Source organism: Toxotes jaculatrix, chromosome 9, assembly GCF_017976425.1.
Source record: "Toxotes jaculatrix isolate fToxJac2 chromosome 9, fToxJac2.pri, whole genome shotgun sequence".
In the NCBI taxonomy this organism is placed as follows: domain Eukaryota; kingdom Metazoa; phylum Chordata; class Actinopteri; family Toxotidae; genus Toxotes; species Toxotes jaculatrix.
The window spans coordinates 10,132,276-10,151,716 of record NC_054402.1 but is presented as its reverse complement, the minus strand read 5'-3'; the positions used below and the strand labels follow the sequence as shown (position 1 = coordinate 10,151,716).

Here is a 19,441-nt window from a genome sequence, read left to right as displayed (position 1 = left end):
AAGTTGGCTTCTGGGGAAATGGATGGCACACTCCTGCTGAATGACGGGTGCTGTGGAAAATCTGGCAGGGGAACAGCCATTCAGCCCCAGTATGTAGAAACATTTTTTCCTTAGCTGGCTGTTTGGAGAATGAGCTGCTGGGTGGTGGGCTGCTCAGCAGGCATACAGATTTGTATAACACCTGGATATAGTAGCATGCCCTCAGATACACACCATCCTCCACATGGCACTCAGATCACTGCAGGTGTCGCTTCTCCTCAGAACCTTCAACTCCATACACTTATTGGGTACTATGATCCATTTTAAGAGAGCAAGAGAGCTCTAGGAAGAGATGGAAGTGAGTTAGTGAGAGGGTGGAGAGGGGAACTTAACCCCTCTCATAGCCTTTGTCAGATTTAAATCATGTGACCAGTTGGCATTTGTGAGAAACCACATGCACCTGTAGTGGGGTTAAATGTCAACACACACACACACACTTGTGCTTACACTGTAGACATTAGGCAGGTTTTCTCAGCTGGTTTGCCTGCAAGCTAAGTGCTTCTGCATAGGCTGATTGAGGTGAGGTCTCTGAGGGATGTATGATACCTTTTGAGAGGGGGATTTAGCACTGCTGCATCTTAGAGCTATTGTTTATACTAACTCTTAGTTTGTCAAAGAGTGAGGTAGAAGCCCACACGTGCAAATGAAATTCATATCATATTCATATCCTTCATATTCATATCCTTATATTACTTCAAGAAGTTAAAGACTTTGACTTCTTGAAGTAATATCCTTATATTACTTCAAGAAGTCAAAGTCTTTATGTGCTGAAGCTAAATCCACCGCTCTTGACTTGTGATTAATATAAGATTTGCATCTTCTTTCTCTGTGTTTCTGCATGTTATTCCAGGGTCCCCTGTGTATTCTGTGGCCTGGGGACCAGACTCAGACAGAATCCTCTTCACATCAGGAAGACAGCTAGTCATCAAGCCTCTGCAACCCAGTTCAAAAGTCATACAGGTACACTAACTTTATGTGCTCTTGTAAGATTCAAGGAAATACCGTCTTTTAACTAACTCTGTTAGTGACTTAAAATCCATCTGTTACTACATGGATTGCATGTAGTAGGGAATCTGGTCTATACAGGCTAATTTTTACTGACTCTGTAGCTATATTCCTTATCTGCTTTGCCACCTGTCTAGTATCCAATGGACTGTTTCTTTTCTGTGTTTTTGTGATAGTTTTAATTTTGTGTGTAGACTTAGCTTATTATTTGATCTGTCCAGTGATCTGACTTCACCCTTTGCCTCTTTTCAGGTCTTTGTAAATGAAACTTAAGGTTTATTTATTTGCATTGCAATATTAAGGCTAAATAAAAGCATTGTAGAAGTCTGTAAGTGCTTCTGTGTTAAGGAAGGGTCCAGCGCTGAGAACGTTGCACACCAGTGATTTTCTTGTTCACATATACATTTGTTTATTACTCTTCTTGAAGCTGAATAGCGCCTGGGACCTTAGATAAACAGTGGAGGGTTTATGTGCGCCTTTTCAACCCTTTGCTCTCTCTCAGCTGTTACCATGTATGCATGTGCAGGCGCAAGCACACTCTCACACACACCCAACTTCATCCGCTCTCTCTGAGACCTCCTGGAGAACAACACAGTGATGTGAGCTCAACCTGTGTGGGGGTGTAAAGAGCCCCTAAAAGATCCACGTTGACCTTTGCAATCCTTTACACAGACACGGATGCATGCAACACCAGTGCATGTATAAGTATGCGTTTCCCCTGGGCATGTGGAGTGGACAAAAGGGGTACAAAAAAATAGAAAATAAAGTATAGGCATGTAGAGATAGCAGAAACAAGATGGGAAAATGGTAAGATAAGCCTGGTGACAGGTTTTCTGCTCTTTGTTGCACTGTGAGGCTGATATGAAACAATTCATAAACTGAGCCTGACCAAGAATAAATGCCACTCCTTCTGGAGATTATCCTGCTCATTTTAATGTTGACTCTCTTTTTTTGGATTTAGTGAGAGTTGGGGAATTTATCAGTGGTTTCCCCCACTTCCCTTCAACAAACGGGAGATGTTATGGTTGGATACTAGCATTATGTTGTGTTGGTATGAAATTGTCTCACTCTCTCCCCCTGTCTCTTTCAGTGGAAGGCTCATGATGGGGTTGTTCTTAAGGTTGACTGGAATTCAGTCAATGACCTCATACTGTCAAGTGGTGAAGACTGTAAATATAAGGTAAGCAGCATTTGAGTATACCTGTAGATGTCCCGGGATGTGTTTTTTTCCTACTTTTCAAAACATGTCCTAATTGAACAGGTATGGGACAGCTTTGGCCGTCTGCTTTACTCCTCACCGTCTCATGACTACCCAGTCACTTCTTTGTCATGGGCTCCAGATGGAGAGGTGTTTGCTGTGGGCTCCTTCAACACACTGCGGCTCTGTGACAAGACTGGAGTAAGAAAAACCCTTTCACTCTACTTCAATACCTTAAAATGTGAAGTTATTCTATTACTATGAAGAGATGTCAGCAACTCAGAACTGTTCATATTGGATCAGTAGAGGTTACTGCTAAACCCAAGGGTTGCACAAAGAAAATAAGAACAAATAGCTGGAGGAGAAACTGAAGGATGTTACAGCAGCTTAGCTGGGTGATAAAACTATTGAAACATTGTGCTATCTAGTGATAATCAGATAATCCAAACACCAGTATTGTTTGGAACCCTCACCCAGGCAGTCTTTTCAGTGCCAGTGCAACTGCACTCTCAAATGCTCTTGCATTAACAATGCAATTAGTCTTCCTTAGTCAAATACCCCCTTCAACCACGACCAAGGACAGTTAAAACGGTGATAGTAGACACACTGTAGTGTGCCGTATTGTGTCCTTATATAAAAAGCAAATATGCTGACATTCTGTTTTCAGAAATCCAGACCTAAACAAATCCCTAATCTTAATTGAGTTTTGAGCACTTAGTAAGGTCAGCCACTTCAGACTAAACATACTTTAGCAGTGCAGTGTATTTCTGACTTCAGCAATCTTTACCTCTGTTAAAATCAGCTGTTGCTGACAAACTTTGCAGAAACTATACAGATGTAGAGCTTGGAGTCCATGTACTTTCCACATATTGGATGCTTCTATTTTGTGTATTTTATTTGTTTGTTCTCATACACCAATATAACATTTATGCTTTCTGGTCCTTTTCCCTGAAAGATACAATATCTGTGGTACACTGTCATCTTCTCCAGTGCAGTAAGGTTTATATGGTGCAACACACAACAGGCCTTATGCTTTCTATACATTGTTCATCTTTATAAACCACATTAGGCTGCGTGCCATGAGTTCTTATTACCTGGTGCTGATGGTGACTGGAGTTGTAATGAGAGGGGAAATGAGAGAATGATGAATGGTAATTGTTGTTTTATTATTCCTGAACGTTTGGCCAGGAACAATATTACTAGTTCCCCGCTCTGCCCTCATGGGATGTGTAGGGCTTCTTTGAGTTTACATGGAGATGTCAGTGTATTGCTGTATCTGACCTGTTGTAATGAAAACAAACAGCCAGGGCTGGGTTTTTGTGTGTTGATCACCAGGCATTTCAAGCTCCATTTTGATTTAATTAGGATCAAATGGCTTTTTTTTTTCTGGAGCACTAAAACAAATGGGCTGGAGAAAGGTCTGAGCCAACACACATGTCTTCTCCAGAGGGGTAAGGTGTGTGCTTGTATGTGTTTTGGAGAGGTTACATTAATTTAATGTGTAGTGTATTAACATCCAAAGGGACACTGCGTAAATCACATATCCTTCACCATTACTTTAGAGTTTCTGAAGCAGGGACTTCAGTAGTTTTTGTGGAAATTGCCAGAATATTGCCGTGAGCTGATGAAATCATTCAAATGAAGCCAGCTTGTATCCATTTTCTCTGTGTCAACAAAAATAAAAATTATTGTGCTATTAAAACTATAACAGACAGAATGTAATAGAACTTGTTCCTTTATTTTTTGTAATGACCTGATTCACCTTACGTCCTCTCGTTATGGGTTTGTTTACGTGGTTAGTTTGTTCCATTGTTTCGTCACTGCACCACTTGCTTTGCTGTGGTTTGTCTTGGTTAAGGCAGTGTGATGATGATGATAATTATGATGATTATGGTTCTACCCCGCTCTAACTGGAGGAAGGGTATGCTTGCCTTCTCCTCCCTAAGCCCCTCAGAGACAGTGTGTACTGTAGCATGGCGTGGGAGGCTTGCTCAAGAAGAGGGGTGGGGGGGGGGGGGGCAGAGAAAAAGAAAAAGAGTTTAGAAAAAGAAAATCCCCCTTGAAGGTCACTCTCTGAATCGTTTTCTGTGTTTAAATTCTGACGTACACTCCTCTCACGCATCAAGTTAGAGAAAGTTAAATTTGCACATATATGCACACTTGGTCACTGCACTATACTTACTCTAATCTCATTGTGCATGCAAGTTTGCACACAAACACAGAAGCCATTAACCAATTTCAAGGGCTTTACCTGTGTTGTTGCTGTGGTTTGTTTGTGGTGCAGCAAGGGTTAAGCTGTGCGAAGAGTCTTTTCAGTTACTAGCGTGACTAATGGGAAGGAGTTTCATTCTGTATCTGCTACAATGAAACCTTGCACTTTAACGTATTGCTGCTGGCTCAGCAGGATCAGTCCTGCGCATTTAACCCCTTCACCTCCCGTACAGCTCGGCTCCCTTCTCTCCCAAAACGCTCAAGTCTCTCCCACTCTTTTTCTTTTTCTGCTCCACGTTTTCCCCCTCCACGCTCCACAGGGAAGATGTAGTGTGTTACCCCCCTCATTATCACCGTGTAGGGAGGGGGAACGCACACTCACACACACTCACACATACACAAAGTTTACATCGAGGCAAAAGTACTGGGAAAGTTTAGTCTTAGACCCATGGACTGAACACAGTTTGTTCTGCCTTGTTTTTCTATGAAGCATCAACATTTAGTTATTATTAGTGACATTATTGCATTATTAATACATATTTAATTATTTTGGTAGTGATTTTGTTGAATTTGGAGTTCTTGTGTATGAAGTACTTTTTCTTTTCACAGGAGCTTTAACAGGACACAAGATACAAAGAGGTTCACTGTCCCTTTTACAAGATTTGGGAGAGACAATAAGTCAGTGTCTGTCTGTGTGCCTGCCATAGTATATGCATGTGCCCACATGCCTGTGTGTGTGTGCGTGTGTGTGCAACCATTGCCGTGCAAATGTGCGTGCGAGACAGCAGTCTATTTACGAGGCGTTGCAGCTGGTGTCTAGCGTCTGGACCCTGTCACGATCCCTGACACTGTCACTGGCTAACAAGTAGGACTCACTGTGCCAGGCGAGCACCCTCTCGCTTCTTTCTCTCCGCCCCTTCTCCCCCCATTTCCTCCCCCTTCTCTTCCCTGCACTTGTTTTTTCTCTCTCCACTGTGCACCCGTGCTCACATACATAAATGTAATAGCTGTTTGGTTTTGCTTTTTCTAATTCTTGAACAGAATTCAGATTTTCCCTTTTTTAGAAGTTTGATGGATTGGATGAGAAATCATGTGATTTGTGTGACTGAAGTTCTACAGATTTTTAGTGTTTCAGAAACCTCACTGATAAATGGAGAGAAAATTCTACTTTTCTTACAGTACAGACAGAATGCAGAACATTTTCCCAAGAACTGATAGAAGTTCAATGTTTTGCTCAAATTGATACAAGCACCGCAGGATCTTGTAATCAGGAGGGCTTTAACACAGCTTCAAGGCCACATTTCATAATTATTTCACCACTCTTCCACAATGTTTGGGTTGATGCTCATTGGGGACTTAGTGCGCATTCAGACTGAAAACAGCCCTGCGTTAAAACAACGCAGGCCACCGCAGTGTCTTGCCAGAAGACGTCACATTGCGTTGTGGCAAAAGTTGAGCTGGGTTCTGCCTTTTTGCTTGATGGCCCTGAATTTGCCAGACTGGCCTCATTCAGATGAATGATCAGGATGCAGTTTTTCGTGCAGAGCTAGAGTCGATCTAAACATTGCCTTAGAACCAGGCCTCATTGAGCTTAGTTATTACCACTCCCCTCTTTCTCTTGGTCTGCTTTTAAATGAGGTATTACTGAAGATGTGGCTGTGCTTAGCCTTGGTACGATCCAGATTCCTGTCACGCTCTTACTGATAAGTCAGTGTACATCTCCTCTATTCCCCTCTTCTCCCTGCCACTCCTCTTTCTACTCCCCCACTTGTAGGTTATACTTAACCACAGGCAATTTAGTTTGGATCATCCGATGGTTTTAACGGTAGCCCTGGGCTGAGCCTTATTTCTTACCGACATCCTTGCAGTTTTTCTTCCACAATATGATAACAGCTGTCACCCTCACAAAGTTTTGGGAGATGAGTAGTCATAAATCATGTATCATATTTGTCGCTCATAATGGCAGCATTGTTTAGTCAAGAGTAGGGTTTGTAAAAGTGTAAAACCACTGGTATCTACTTGTGGATACTGCCTGTTATTTCATACAGTGGCCAAATGGCCCTCTATCGTGACAGTCAATGATTTATTATCTCAAGCTGTGATTTTCTACCAGCTGCACTGTCTTCAGAACAAACTGCTTTGTCCCTTATCTGTCCATCCATCCTGAGTGCTTTGTGCCAGTATACTGGAGTATTATTAGTCTAACAGCTTTCCTGAATAAACTTAAGTGGGAGATTGAGGTACATAATTTCCCTTCTAATTCCTTCTTTGTCTATGAGAAACAACCACGTTTTCCTTCTTTAAAGAGGGAATTCTCCCATTTCGAGGATAAGTGTAAATCCCTCTCTATCTTTCCTCCTTTTGTTGCCATGGCCTCCCTCCTCCCTATGTCAGTGCATGTTGGACTACCTCATGCTTATCAGCGCTCTCCCCCTTGGCTCCCTTTCCCTTCAACCTTCCCCGAGGCCCTCTTTACCTCCTTTTTTTCTGGGTGAGTCCAGGGGGTCCCCTCAGGGTCTGTATGGGCCTTGCTCAGCATTGCCACTCTGGGAATGGGTCCATGTCCAGCTGGAATCACCGCTGTTCCTATTGCTTTCTGTTTCTTTCTCCTCCCCTTCCTCTTTAACATGCAGCCTGATTCTCTATAGGATCTTTGTCCACCATCCTTATAGCTGCCAACCATTATTCTCTCTCAGGGAGTTGATCGCTTTTTACTATCCGTTAGACTGCCTGTCTTTTTGTGGTCTTTTTAAAATTCTTCTTAGCTGTAGATTCTCATACTGAATGACATGCTACCTTCTCCCTAATTGCCAGTTTTCAGACTTCTGTGTCTTCTCAGTGAGTCCCTGTAACAGTTTTCCCCCTCTATCGTTGCGGAGTATATACCTGAGCCTGTTCTGACAGTTTGCTGCCAACCACTGGCCGGCCAACATCTGGAAATTGCCGCTGCTGGAAGAGAATAAAACGGCCCAGAGTTCTGGTCCTGATCGTGAACCACTGTTAGTGGAGCATGAAAAGGCAAAAGAAACCGCTGCAGATTTATTAGACTGTGAGCCTTTATCTGTTTTCATCACATGAGAACGGGACGTTTAGTACAGTGTAGTTCAGATGGAGAAAAATGTCACTGCAAAAGAAGAGAAAGAGATCAGAAGTTGGAGAGAGAGAGAGAGACACACACACACACACATACACAGAGGATAGGGGGTGGAAAAGCAAAATAGGGGGAGTTACACAGGAGAGAAGATGAAAAGTGAGTCAAAGTGAAATTATTGGCATAAGTCAGACCAAGAAAGAGCATGTGCACATCAGAAAAGATGGTGACTGTTTGAAAAAAGACGAGTAAGTTTGAGAGTGTGAGTGTGTCAGAGGGAGAGAGAGAGAGAGAGAGAGAGCAAGAGTGAGGGAGCATTGTCAAACAAAGAGAGTCCTGAGTCAGCAGCAGAGCAGTTTTCTCCCCAGGCAACTGGGCAGGGCTACTCCTCTCTCTCTCTCTCTCTCTCTCTCTCTCTCTTTTCCCACTTGCTTTACCCCTCCCTCCCTCTCCTTACAAATCTGTGCTTTTGCGTGCTATTTCTTGCTCTCTGCACTCTTCCTTTCTGTTCTCTTGCTGTACTAAGGGTGCTCCCTCTGTACACTGTGAACTGGTAGAAAGAGCACAAGTTCTGAAAAGGGCAGTTGGGGTCTGTCTCACCCTTCACAGCTCTCTTCGTTCACCGTTTTCTTCCTTGTTTTCATAAGAATAATTTTACGGGTTCCTTTGAACACATTTTGATGAGGTTGCCAGGTGCGTTGAAGCCTAGTTTAGAGTGTGTGAACACCATAAGACTGTAAGATGCAGTACTTACATGTAGACTTAATTTATCATCCCAAGGAACTCATTAGTTTTCCTTCTAGAATGTGTGGATAATGGTTTCTCCTTTGTGTTCTAGGTCCTTTGTGTGGAGCAGGCTTTGGTTTTCTGTGTTGCTGAACTTATTCTGGCACACTCTGTGGAACAGTGTATACTAAGGTCCTTCTTGCAGATGATTGACCCCAATTTTTAAGCGGGAGCGCATGTGTGTTTGTGTGTGAGCCGGTGCCTGTGTGCGTAAAGTGGGTTAGAGTAAAAGGCACTTGTTGACATGGTATTACTTTTACACCTCTCCAGAGTTCGGCTAAAGGCTTGCCTTGTTGGAAACCAAAAAGGAGGGGAGCATGAAAAAGAGCTGAGAAAAGAGAGCAGTTGGAGGGGTGGGGGGCGGGGTAGTGTGGAACTGTCCAATATATCCTGTAAAGTTGGCCTAGGCAGTGAGGCTTGGAGTATTGGTCTCCATAAAAGACGGTGGTTTCTCTTTCCCTCAAGTCTCTTTCTCTCTCTCTCGCTCAGCTCTCGTCTCTTTCCCTTTTTTCTTTACTTCGCCACCCCTCCGTCTCTCCCTCCCTCCCCCCACAGCAGGAGTAAGCGTATGACAGTGAGACAGTGCCCTGCCAGCCCCTCTGGCAGAGTCATCATTCTTAGCAGCACTAAATCACTACCTCTACTAGCTCGACAAACATGTCACACTCTCAGAGAGAAAGAAGGAGAAAGAGGGATAAAATGGTATAAGTGGTGAGGGTGATACTGGGTGATGAATGCAAGGAGCAAATAGAGGGCTTCGGTTGTGCACGCAAATAAACGAAAGCAGAGCATGTGTGGAACTGGGGTATCACTTGAGGCTTTTCTGCCAACCCAGAGTTCATTAAGGGCTGTTATTGAGGACAAGGGCTGGGCTGAAAGGCAATGGACCAAGGTCCAGAAAAGGATGATTTGAAAGGGTTTAATTTTGGCAGCACCCCACAGTTCCTCCCCCGTTCTGTTGGCTTCCACATGGATCGGAATTGTGCTACGCTGTGACGGTTACTAATTTATTGACTGGCTCCTTCATTTAGTATAATTTGTTATGTATGTGCGCCTCCACAGAAAATTAATGGTCCTGTCATCACATATGCACTTAGCTTAATGTGTGCGTTTGTATTGCTGTATGGATATCTGTGTTTATTTTAAGATCTATGAAACCAGTACTCAAGGGCACGTGGGATTTTCACATCATAGAAAATTAGCCAAGGTGAAGGATAAATGAAATTTAGACTAGCTGTTATCAACACATATTACATAACCTATTGAAGAACAGTTTAGAGATGTGCTTGTCAGTGCTTTACAAAACAAGCTTTTTGTGTCCGTAGGAAGTTGTCTTAGCTTGTTGGCTAAATTAAATCTGTGTGAAAGCCTTTAGATGAACAAAGTGATCCAGTATATTCTAGACTTACCATTAGTGGTTTAGTAAGTCCACTGGAAGGTAAAGGGTCTTATGTGTGCTGCCGTTCGTAGCATGCCAAAACACAGTCAAATACCCAAATTACCTGTCTGTGTGTGTGTGTATGTAAGTGAGCACGTGTGTATTTCCAAGCGCATGTGTGCATAGTTGGTGCTAATAGAATTCTGCTGTCCAGCTCACAGCTGTGTCCTGCTGATGAGTCCCAGGAGGCCCCAGCATGTGTCTATGGTTACTATGTTGAGGCTCCAGCATGAAACCATGTGTAGATCATTACTCCCTCTCTCTCTCTCTCTTTCTTTCTCTCCCTATCTTCTAGTTTCTCTTGCTCGCCCTCACTCACCCACCCCTCTCTCTCCTCTCTCCGTTTCCCCTTGCACTGCCAAAGCTCCAACTTGTGCCACTCCACACTCGTCCCAGGCCCAGCCTCTGTATCTCTATAGTTGAGCCAAGTGGGTATTTCAATACAGAGATTTGCGGCGCTCCTCTCACTGGCCTATATTTAGAAATGGGCTTATACGATAGCTATAGTTATTGTGTGTTTTTGCAGAGTCAGAGAATGCAAATGGTTTATTGTGCAGCAGGCAGAGAAAACACTGTAAGTGCTGGCAAGTTCACTTAGTGTATATTGGGTACTTTAACAGTTGGAAATTTGCACTGTGTGCAGCACATTGCAATAAGATTCCATTTTTAGCTTATCTTGCACTTTACATTATATATTGTTTTTACACTCACACTTGCACATATGCACACACTTGGTTTTTTTTTTGTTTGTTTGTTTGTTTTTTTGCCAGGATGTTGTTGCTGTTTGACATGTGCCCCTGAAAAAAAACTTTAAGTGGGAGAAAAAACTTTAAAAATTGAATTTGCTGTAGTTTTTGCAATCACAGCCTTACAAATTCCTTAGAGGACTGGTTTTTTGCTAATTTCCCTATAAACTTGCCGAAGGTACTGCATCAAAGTTTAAAGTTTGAGTTTAAAGTTATGTCTCGCATCACAATAGATTTCTTGTATACAGTTGCATTTAGACCTGAGCCTTGTATCTAGGTGGCCAGCACCTCCCAGGTGACTTGTGAGTGTTGGCTGTGTGTTGTGTAGTGTGTGTGTGTGTGTGTGTGTGTGTGTGTGTGTGTGTGTGTGCGTGTTAATCTGTGTGATCACAGAAGCTTAGACTATGCGGTGCCATGGAACATTTGAAAGCTGTTTTTTATGTCCTTAAATCCTTATTCAGTTTGATAATATGTAATTTGATACAGGGGGTTCAGCTTTATTATAAAGCACAGTGCTTTAGATGCTTCTCATTTTCCTCCCAAAGAACATCTTGATAATTACCTGAGCAGTCTTCTAGGATAAATGATTTGTCTTCAGGTTATTCTTTTCAACTTATTTGTGTATGTTAAAAAAAAAAGACTGAGAGCACTGTGTTGTTGCATAAACATATTGATTACTTACTTAGCAACACAGAATTAACCGTCACAGTATAGGACATCAAATACAGAGCAAGACAGAACAAGACAGACATACAGACAGAAGGTTGGCAGCTGAGTAAAACTGCAACTCCACAGTTAAACATGAAATCTCATTTACAGGTAATTCAGTTCATAGTAACACCATCATCTCTAGAAAAGGTGTGTTGATTTGGATCATCGATTCACAGCGAGAGCAGTTCCCACACATTGGTCTGACCCATCCTGGACATAGGCCCAGCTTGTCCTTATTCTTATAGTCAACCCCATCCCCCATGGAGGGGTCACTGCAAGCTGACATTTACAAGGCCTCCTAATCTGCTGAGAGATTGATGAACCCTCATCCAAAACCACCTCCTCCTCTCCTCAAAACAGATGGCTTTGCTTTTAGTTTTACCCTCTAACACTTTTTCATCTTTTAGAATTAGTCTGGGGAAAGGGTTTTGTCTTGAAGAGTAGATTTGTGTCAGAATTTTCATACATGTATACCCTGTGTCTGTTTATGGCTCGATACTTGCCTGTATATGTCTAGTGTCCATTACTCTCAGACATGTGTGTTGTGTTTATTATGTGCAGGGAGTTACACTCTGTACCTGCACTGCCAGGTCCTGTCCTGCACACAGACACACGGGCAAACTGAAGCCAGCTGGCTTTGCAGAGAGTCTGCCATCTGTTCTGATTTATGTAAGACTGTTAACCCTGGACTAGGTTGGGTCCCACTAGCTCCCGCTATCCCACTAGCACAGTGACAAACAGTGCTGAAAGCAGCCCTCCTTTCATTAGTGTGCAAAGTGTACACACTACTATAGGTTTGAACAATAATGGGGTTTTGGCAGCAATATATGTTGTGTAATAATAAGATAAATCAGAACTTTTACCACTTTCAGCAAAATTATTTCATGTTGAAATGTGTGACTAAACAATGACAGAACAGTCACAGATAGATGGTCAAAAGTAGGGTTGAATGATATTGGAAAAATGTTTTTCATACTTTTTCGGCTATATATACTACAACATATAAACCGTTTCAAAATTTTACCAAATATGTGCAGCTTTAATTGTCAGTGGCCCTATTTTCAAAGAAATAATAGTCATTAACCATGTACTTAAATTTTGTAAGTCTTCTTTTGTTCTCTTTTATTTAGGAAATAAAGTTTTCATGGGATCTGGGAGGTTGAACATGTTAAACCCACTTTTGATCAATCATACCACAGTGTTGGTCACTGGTAAATAATGGGTCACTGTGTTCCCATGTTATTAAAAGTGGATGACACAATGTTGTTTTTGCACTGGTGATTCAAATGCCAGACATTACACTACAGAGTGTATACTGTCATGTAACACCATGTAATTTCATACAACTGATACTTGACACTCATGTTCAAACAATGCTGCCATTCAGAGAAGTGGAATTTGATATAATTCCAGATCATTGTCAGTATTTAGTGCAATATAATATCTACTACATATAGTCTATATTGTACTACACTGTTTATGTATTACATATACTTCATGTTCATCTTTTTATACCAAGGCCCAGCAGTGCTGTAGCTGCATAAAATCCAGGATTTTTAGTAGGGTCACGGACTCAGGTTGACCCATCAACACTAATGGCAGTTACAAGTTTTTCCTAGATGCTTGCTTCAATGTGACAGGAGTGTCAGAGATGAAGGGCTAGAAAAGCACAGAAAGTCTGGAAATCTCATGCCCCCCTTCTGATTAGTATGTTGTTGACTTGCATTAGGGCTGGGGGGGAGCATGGAGCGGTCAGGGCAGACATATTTAATGCTTGTGAAGTAATGGGGCTGAATCAGCAGATAGCTCCACTGGGAGCCATTAGTCCAGACATGTGTCATTAACCCTTTCCCTGGCCCGAGCTCCACCCCTGCCAACCCCCACTCCCCTCAGTCCAGGCCATGAAGACCAGAGCACTGTTTCAGGTAGTGCAGATAGAGAGAGAGGGGGAAGGGGTAAACCAATGGCACAGACACACACTTTCATTTTCTCCTTTGACTTTGTTTTTAATATTTCCCTGCTTCCCTCTCAGTCTGTGTGCTTCTCTCTTGTTTTGGTGCTATGTTTTCAAGATAGTTTTTACAGTTTTTACTTGTTTTGTGTGTGTTGTTTCAATCAAGTCTTGCACATAACCTTCTCCAGAGCAAGTTAAAATAAGGGTGTTTGATAAAGTTGTGCTCCACAAAACATCTATATTTTTGTATTAGATTCTCTCACCAGTAGACCTCACAGGTGGATGTAATAAGAAGATATATATTGGCTGTGGTCTGCTTCATGTAAGTTACAATGGATTATAGTTTTCACGGTAGAAAAACTATCAAAATGTCAAACTCTTCAAACCACTCCTGCAGAATAATGTGCGTTCGTAGGTTGGATGTGTTTTGGATGTGCGTGCATACACATGCGTGTGTGCACAGCCAGAGTCTGTGGATCATCACTTAGGTCTTCCCCTGAAACACAAAAATTCAGATAATAACATCATCATCCAAATATGGTGAAGGGATGGTAGATATTAGAACAGCATTACTCAGTAAAAATTTGTGGTACTACAGCATCTCTCAGGGTCATTTTACCAGTTCAGCACTCCAGGGCTTGTCACCTACATGCAACTAACGTCTGTGTGTCTGAGTCACATGAACATACACATGTCAGCACACACAGGATGCATGTGTGGGTGTTTTTCTTGGTATTCAAAGTGATCATCACAAGTGTTAGACTACAAGCCTTGGTCTCCTGCCATGTCTTTGACACAAGTACATGTGTGGGCGTGTGCGTTTCTGTCTGCATCACAATGTGAGCCCAGACTTACATGTGCAGTCATGCATTGCTGCTGTATGTATGTAGTCTGTGTGTATAACCTCATTGTAAGTTTGAGGGGCCTCCCCCTCTCTCCCCAGGGCTCAGCTGAGAACTACACGTCATGTCCGCCACCTTGTCTCTGCCCACAAAACTGCCCATTATGGACAGAAAGGGTTCAGTGACCAGAGAGTGGACTCCAGTGAGATGAAGGCCCAGACCCACCTTCCATATCCCACTTTCTCTTCCTAAACCTTCATTTTAGCCTTCATACACTCTTTCTGCACTTCTGTTTACTCCCTTCTTCTACACTGTATAATATCTCCAAATTTCTATTACCCTGACATTCTTTGATTGTTCTTTATACATGCGGATTATACAATACAGGTGTTGTGATATGTCTTTATGTGTATGCTCTCAGGCGATTGCTACCATAAAATAGTTATTTGTGTTCGGTTACTCTGAAATAAAATAACTGATTATGAACAGATGTTCAGCTTGTTGAGACCAAGAAAAATAACCAGACTGTGCCTGTCCTACACCTACAAAATGATGACCATAACACACAATTTTGTAGTTTACCAACTTAACAAAGGACGCAGAAGAAGAGATTTAGTTTTTCTTTTTCTCTATTGGTGTATTTGCCATAGTGTGGACATGCCCTAAGTCAGTTGGTCGTCAATTCTCCTTTTGTCATTTTCATTGAAAAACTTCCTGATGCTGTTTTTCTCCCAAAAATCTAAACTCTTCACCTGTAAGGAGAGAAAGGAAAAAAATGTAAAAAAAAAAAAAAAGTTAGATCAAGGAAGGAGAGATGCAGCAATCTTGTATGAATGCTGCTCTGGAAAAGGTTTTCATGTCCCAGGTTTCTCCTCTGCTGGCCCAGTCCGTTCATCTCTGGAGAGCAATAAGATTGCCCCCTGTGTCCCATAGTCAGACACTGGCTGACAACTCTGACAAGCCACAGGATTTTCACCTCTTTTACACACATGTACACACCACCTTCAAAACAGACATTGGACACTCACAAGAGGGAAATGTTAAGTCTCATTTATTTCTCTTTGTACACACACACTTTAATTATCTTGATGTGTTGTTATCTTATTTCCATCCATTCTCACACTTACTACATTTACACTTTTTTTTTTTATCTCATCTTTGCTTTCTCTCATACAACAACTACATACACACAGACATGTATGCACAAAAGAACTTCACAAAGACAGCCCCCCTTTCCACACACACGCATTCTCACTTGCTGGCTTGCCGGCTGGCTCTAGAAGGAGTCAAATGGCCCAATGTGTTAAAAGCATTAGGTAAGCATGGATCCAGCAGCGTTCCTTGGGCTGATATCATATGTCCTGCTTCATTACAGTCTGGTGTATACATTCAGCTGCATCTCTGACCCCCCATCTATCCATCCCTCTCTCTTCCATCCCTCCCTTTTCCTTTCCCCCTGGGGTGCTTTAACACAGAGCGGGCCATCTCAAGATGTTAGTGGAAGAATAGATGAGATCTCTCATTATTGTAGACGCTGGTCCAAGCTGCTTGGCTGTGGAGCTCATGCAAGCATATCTCCACTCAGCTTTGGAAAAGAGAAAAATAATTTATATATAAAGGATGTATTTATACATTAAAAAAAGGCTAATTCTTCTTTCAGGAAGCTTGGAGCTGCAGAAATCAAAGTGAGAAGGGAGGGAACATAAGTTAAATAGCAATCAATTTGACTTTAACAAGCTATTCCTTGTCCACATAGCTGTACAGGTCTTGTTTTTTCCTGCAACTATTTTGGGTCCTGATATGACATTAACTGCTGGGAGGGTGCAGACTAAAACCAGCTGAGCAGTGTGTGAATGAGGCCGACAGACAGACCAGGAGAGGGAGAGAGATCAAAGCAGCGGGCTTGTAACCTGTAGCCTGCTGACTGTTACCTCTAGTCCTGTCAAAGGCAATGGAGAGGAAATAACGCCACACCTCACATCCCGCAGCTGCATGTGTATGAGGCAGCGAACACACTGAGGCCTTTTCTCCAAGCTTCACCGCAGCACTTGGCCTGGTGCACCACACTTGTCTCTCCATTGCAGGCAAGCAGGCAGCGCTAGGCTAACATTAGCATTTTTCTTCCTTCATAAGCAGTTTACAGTGTGAATGAATGCATTTGTGTGGAAGATCACAGCAGAGAAACCCCTAGCCCAGCTCACATCAGCCAGCCATTTGCACCCAAGGCAAGAGGGAGGTCAAGGAAGGCCAGGGGAGGATGAGGAAGGTTGAAGGTGGTGGTGGATGGGGGTGTTGTGTGAGAAGATTAGCACTAGTTATAACAGAAAGATGCCCAGTGTCCACAGCAAGCAACAGCAAATGATATTTGTATGAGAAAGAAACTTGTTCCTTCCACTGCTAGCTTCTGCCTGGCCTTATGAGAGATCGTCCTGGAAAAGAACAAATCGGAAAACTTTAATCTGCTGGCGAACTCAGACTGTCTCAACTGATTCACATTGAATCAAAGCTCAAAAATTGCTTTTCTGTTGTGATACTCCACAGGAGACTTCAGGGACAGGAGTATGGAAAGACAATAGCGGGAAAAAGTACTGGAAACAGACAAAAAAGAGAGGATTGCATAGAGAAAAGGGATACTTCAGGGAAACAAGGGAAGATGGGAGAAGTGTTCCTGTCTTAGATATTGCAAAAGGCTGCATAGCTCTCAGGTGTGTCTCTCACCATCACCGACTGTCAGAGTCAGTGCAGAGTTTGGCTGACACAGCACAGCGGACAAGGGGAAAAAAATCCTCTTTCTTTCTCCCCCTCCGTCTCAGACTGCACCTCTTTTAAACCTTTTCTTATAAAAAGAAAGGAGAGGTCTTGTTAATCAGCTCTTGGCTTCAGTTTGGGGGCTCATGTATAAACCCTTCCTTTTCCTCCCTTTACCCCTGCCCCCCGTGTATGTAATAGATGAGGATAGCAGAGTGTATGTTTACGAGCGCGAGTGCTGGACTTGGCAGGACCGAGCACTCCTTCAGTGTCTAACAGTTCTCACAGGTCATCACAGCTCAATGACTGACTGACTGGGCCCCTGTCTTTCTAGCAGAGTTTACATTATGTACACACACACACACACATATATAGACACTCACTCACTGTCACCGCTTCTCTCCTCTAAACTTCTCATTGTTTTTAGTTCCTAAGCTGTCCCCCAGGTAATTGTTTAAGAGTGTAGATAAATATCTGTATCCATTAACCATATTGTTTTCTCTCCCTCTCTGCTCTTTCTCTCTGCCATTGCCCCCTCCCTCCAGTGGTCCTATGCATTGGAAAAGCCCAACACAGGCAGTGTGTTCACCCTGGCCTGGTCTGCAGACGGCACCCAGCTGGCTGGGGCCTGCGGCAATGGGCATGTCATCTTTGCCCATCTGGTGGAGCAGTGCTGGGAGTGGAAGAACTTTGTGATAACCCTTACCAAGAGGAGAACTATGCAGGTAGAAAAACACACACACACACACACATCCACATTTAAGTATCTTTTTAAGGTTTAACTTTAAACCTTATAGAAAGTCAGTTTTGACTCATCTAGGGACTCTCATTGTTTAATTTTGGTTTATGTGATGAAACAAAAGAAGTGATAAAAGTCTGATATCATACAAACCAATGCCAGAAACAGGAAGAAACAAGCAAACAAAAAAATCCAGTAACTCTCACGTGAACAAATTTCACAGCTATACGCATATACAAAAGAATAATGCTCAAAGCCCATTTTGATTTCTGTTCTGTCATAAGCGCTGAAGTTTTGCAAAAACTTTATAATTATAGAATCGATAAATACTGCAGTGCCATAGGCAGACTGTACAGAAATGAGTGAGTACACAATGTAGAGAACGAAATGCTTCCCAGGCCTCGGCTTGTTGCATAGTAGGACCCTCCCAGTGTGCAGCCCTGCAATGACAATGACCAGTCTGTCTAGCTGCCTCCCTTGCTCCACCACTCTCTACTGTTTAAACTCATTCTAACCACAAGGTAGTGTTTAAATGCGGTTAACACACCCTAATGTACGTATACACACACACTTGTATACTTTGAGGCGGGGATACACACGCACACCTACAGAAACAAGGTCATACACATGCATGTGTGCCAACACACGTGCACTCATTTGCCACAGACATCTTTACCAAGAGCAGTTTGTGTAAACCAAACAAAGTTGGGTCATCATCCATTTATTTTCAGCCTTGCAGGCGCTTTTCTGTCTCCCTCCTCCCCTTCTCCTCCTCGCAGTCCGTTTTAAAAGTGCACATCTGCCAGTGGTTTGTGAATCAGCCAGCTAAATTTACCACCTTGCGGTCAAATGTTTTTTATTCCTGGTTGTGTTGCATGTAAATTTGGCTTGCTGGAGGGAGCAGAGGAGGAAGATTTGTAAAGCTGTAAAAATAACCCCACCTTTCACCTGGTGCTGGAAAAGGCCCGTTCATTCATTCACAGAGAGAGCTAGAAGGAAGTATTTATCTATGCAGGTGAAAAAATGAGCACCAACCACTGCTTGAAACAGTAAAAACGTCTTTCTCTGACCACATTTGCCCTGCGTGTACTTGGACATACTGTAGACTGTTTCCTGTGTATATTAAGAATAAATACACTCCCCTGTGTACATGACTGTGTTCAAACCTATGTTAGTAAAGCCAGTATCTCCCCTTTGTTGCTTGCGTATATAAATGCAAAGTATTTGCTCAGTTGTATAAAGTTTTTTCCTGTTCAGTAATTTCTGAGAACTTCGTTCGTCCCTACTTGTTAAATGTAACTCTTCTCTTTTCCTTCTTTTTTCTCAGGTGAGGAATGTGATGAACGATGCAGTGGACGTATTGGACTTTAGAGATCGAGTCATCAAAGCCTCGCTTGCATACGGTCACCTGGTGGTTGCCACTTCCCTCCAGTGCTATGTCTACAAGTCAGTGGCCCTTTCCTCCTTTCGTCATCTCCTCTGGTCCTTCTCATCCCCTATTCACACAAGTTTTTTCTTACTGTATATTTAATGATTGTTTCTGTCAGCCCTTGTCTCTCACTGTGGATGTATCCACTCTGTTGTCATCGGTATTGCATTAATATTTTTTAACTTAATTGAAAACGCTTTCTGTTTTGGCCTTGTTTCTGTGGTCTTCTCACCTCTGCACTTATGCCAGCTGAGGCATTTTACTATGCTGGGCTAGGTGTCTGTGTTTTCACTGATTTTGCTGTCGTCTGTTTGTGCGGTTTATTTGTGGCAGCTCAAGGAACTGGAATACCCCGCTCATCTTTGACCTGAAGGAGGGAACAGTTAGCCTCATCATGCAAGCAGAGAAGTGAGTTTCTTTTCCAAGGGCAGTACAACAAGAAAAAGAACAGACTGATTGTCTATCAGCTTTGCTAATCCTTCATTACTCCACATCTATCATTCG

General features: G+C 42.7%; 1 protein-coding gene across 2 annotated transcripts in view; it reads left to right on the top strand.

Annotated features, from left to right (window-relative positions):
* The window catches only part of ift80 (intraflagellar transport 80 homolog (Chlamydomonas)), a 31,762-nt gene that overhangs the window by 5,695 nt on the left and 6,626 nt on the right, over window positions 1-19,441 (top strand). Inside the window, exons 6-11 of one of the 2 annotated variants that reach the window (XM_041047349.1) lie at window positions 890-999; window positions 2,135-2,224; window positions 2,306-2,443; window positions 17,315-17,494; window positions 18,836-18,954; window positions 19,271-19,345. In XM_041047349.1, the coding sequence (XP_040903283.1) occupies window positions 890-999; window positions 2,135-2,224; window positions 2,306-2,443; window positions 17,315-17,494; window positions 18,836-18,954; window positions 19,271-19,345 (712 nt within the window). The remainder of the gene's footprint in view (window positions 1-889; window positions 1,000-2,134; window positions 2,225-2,305; window positions 2,444-17,314; window positions 17,495-18,835; window positions 18,955-19,270; window positions 19,346-19,441) is intronic. The other variant, XM_041047351.1, reaches the window with a different exon arrangement.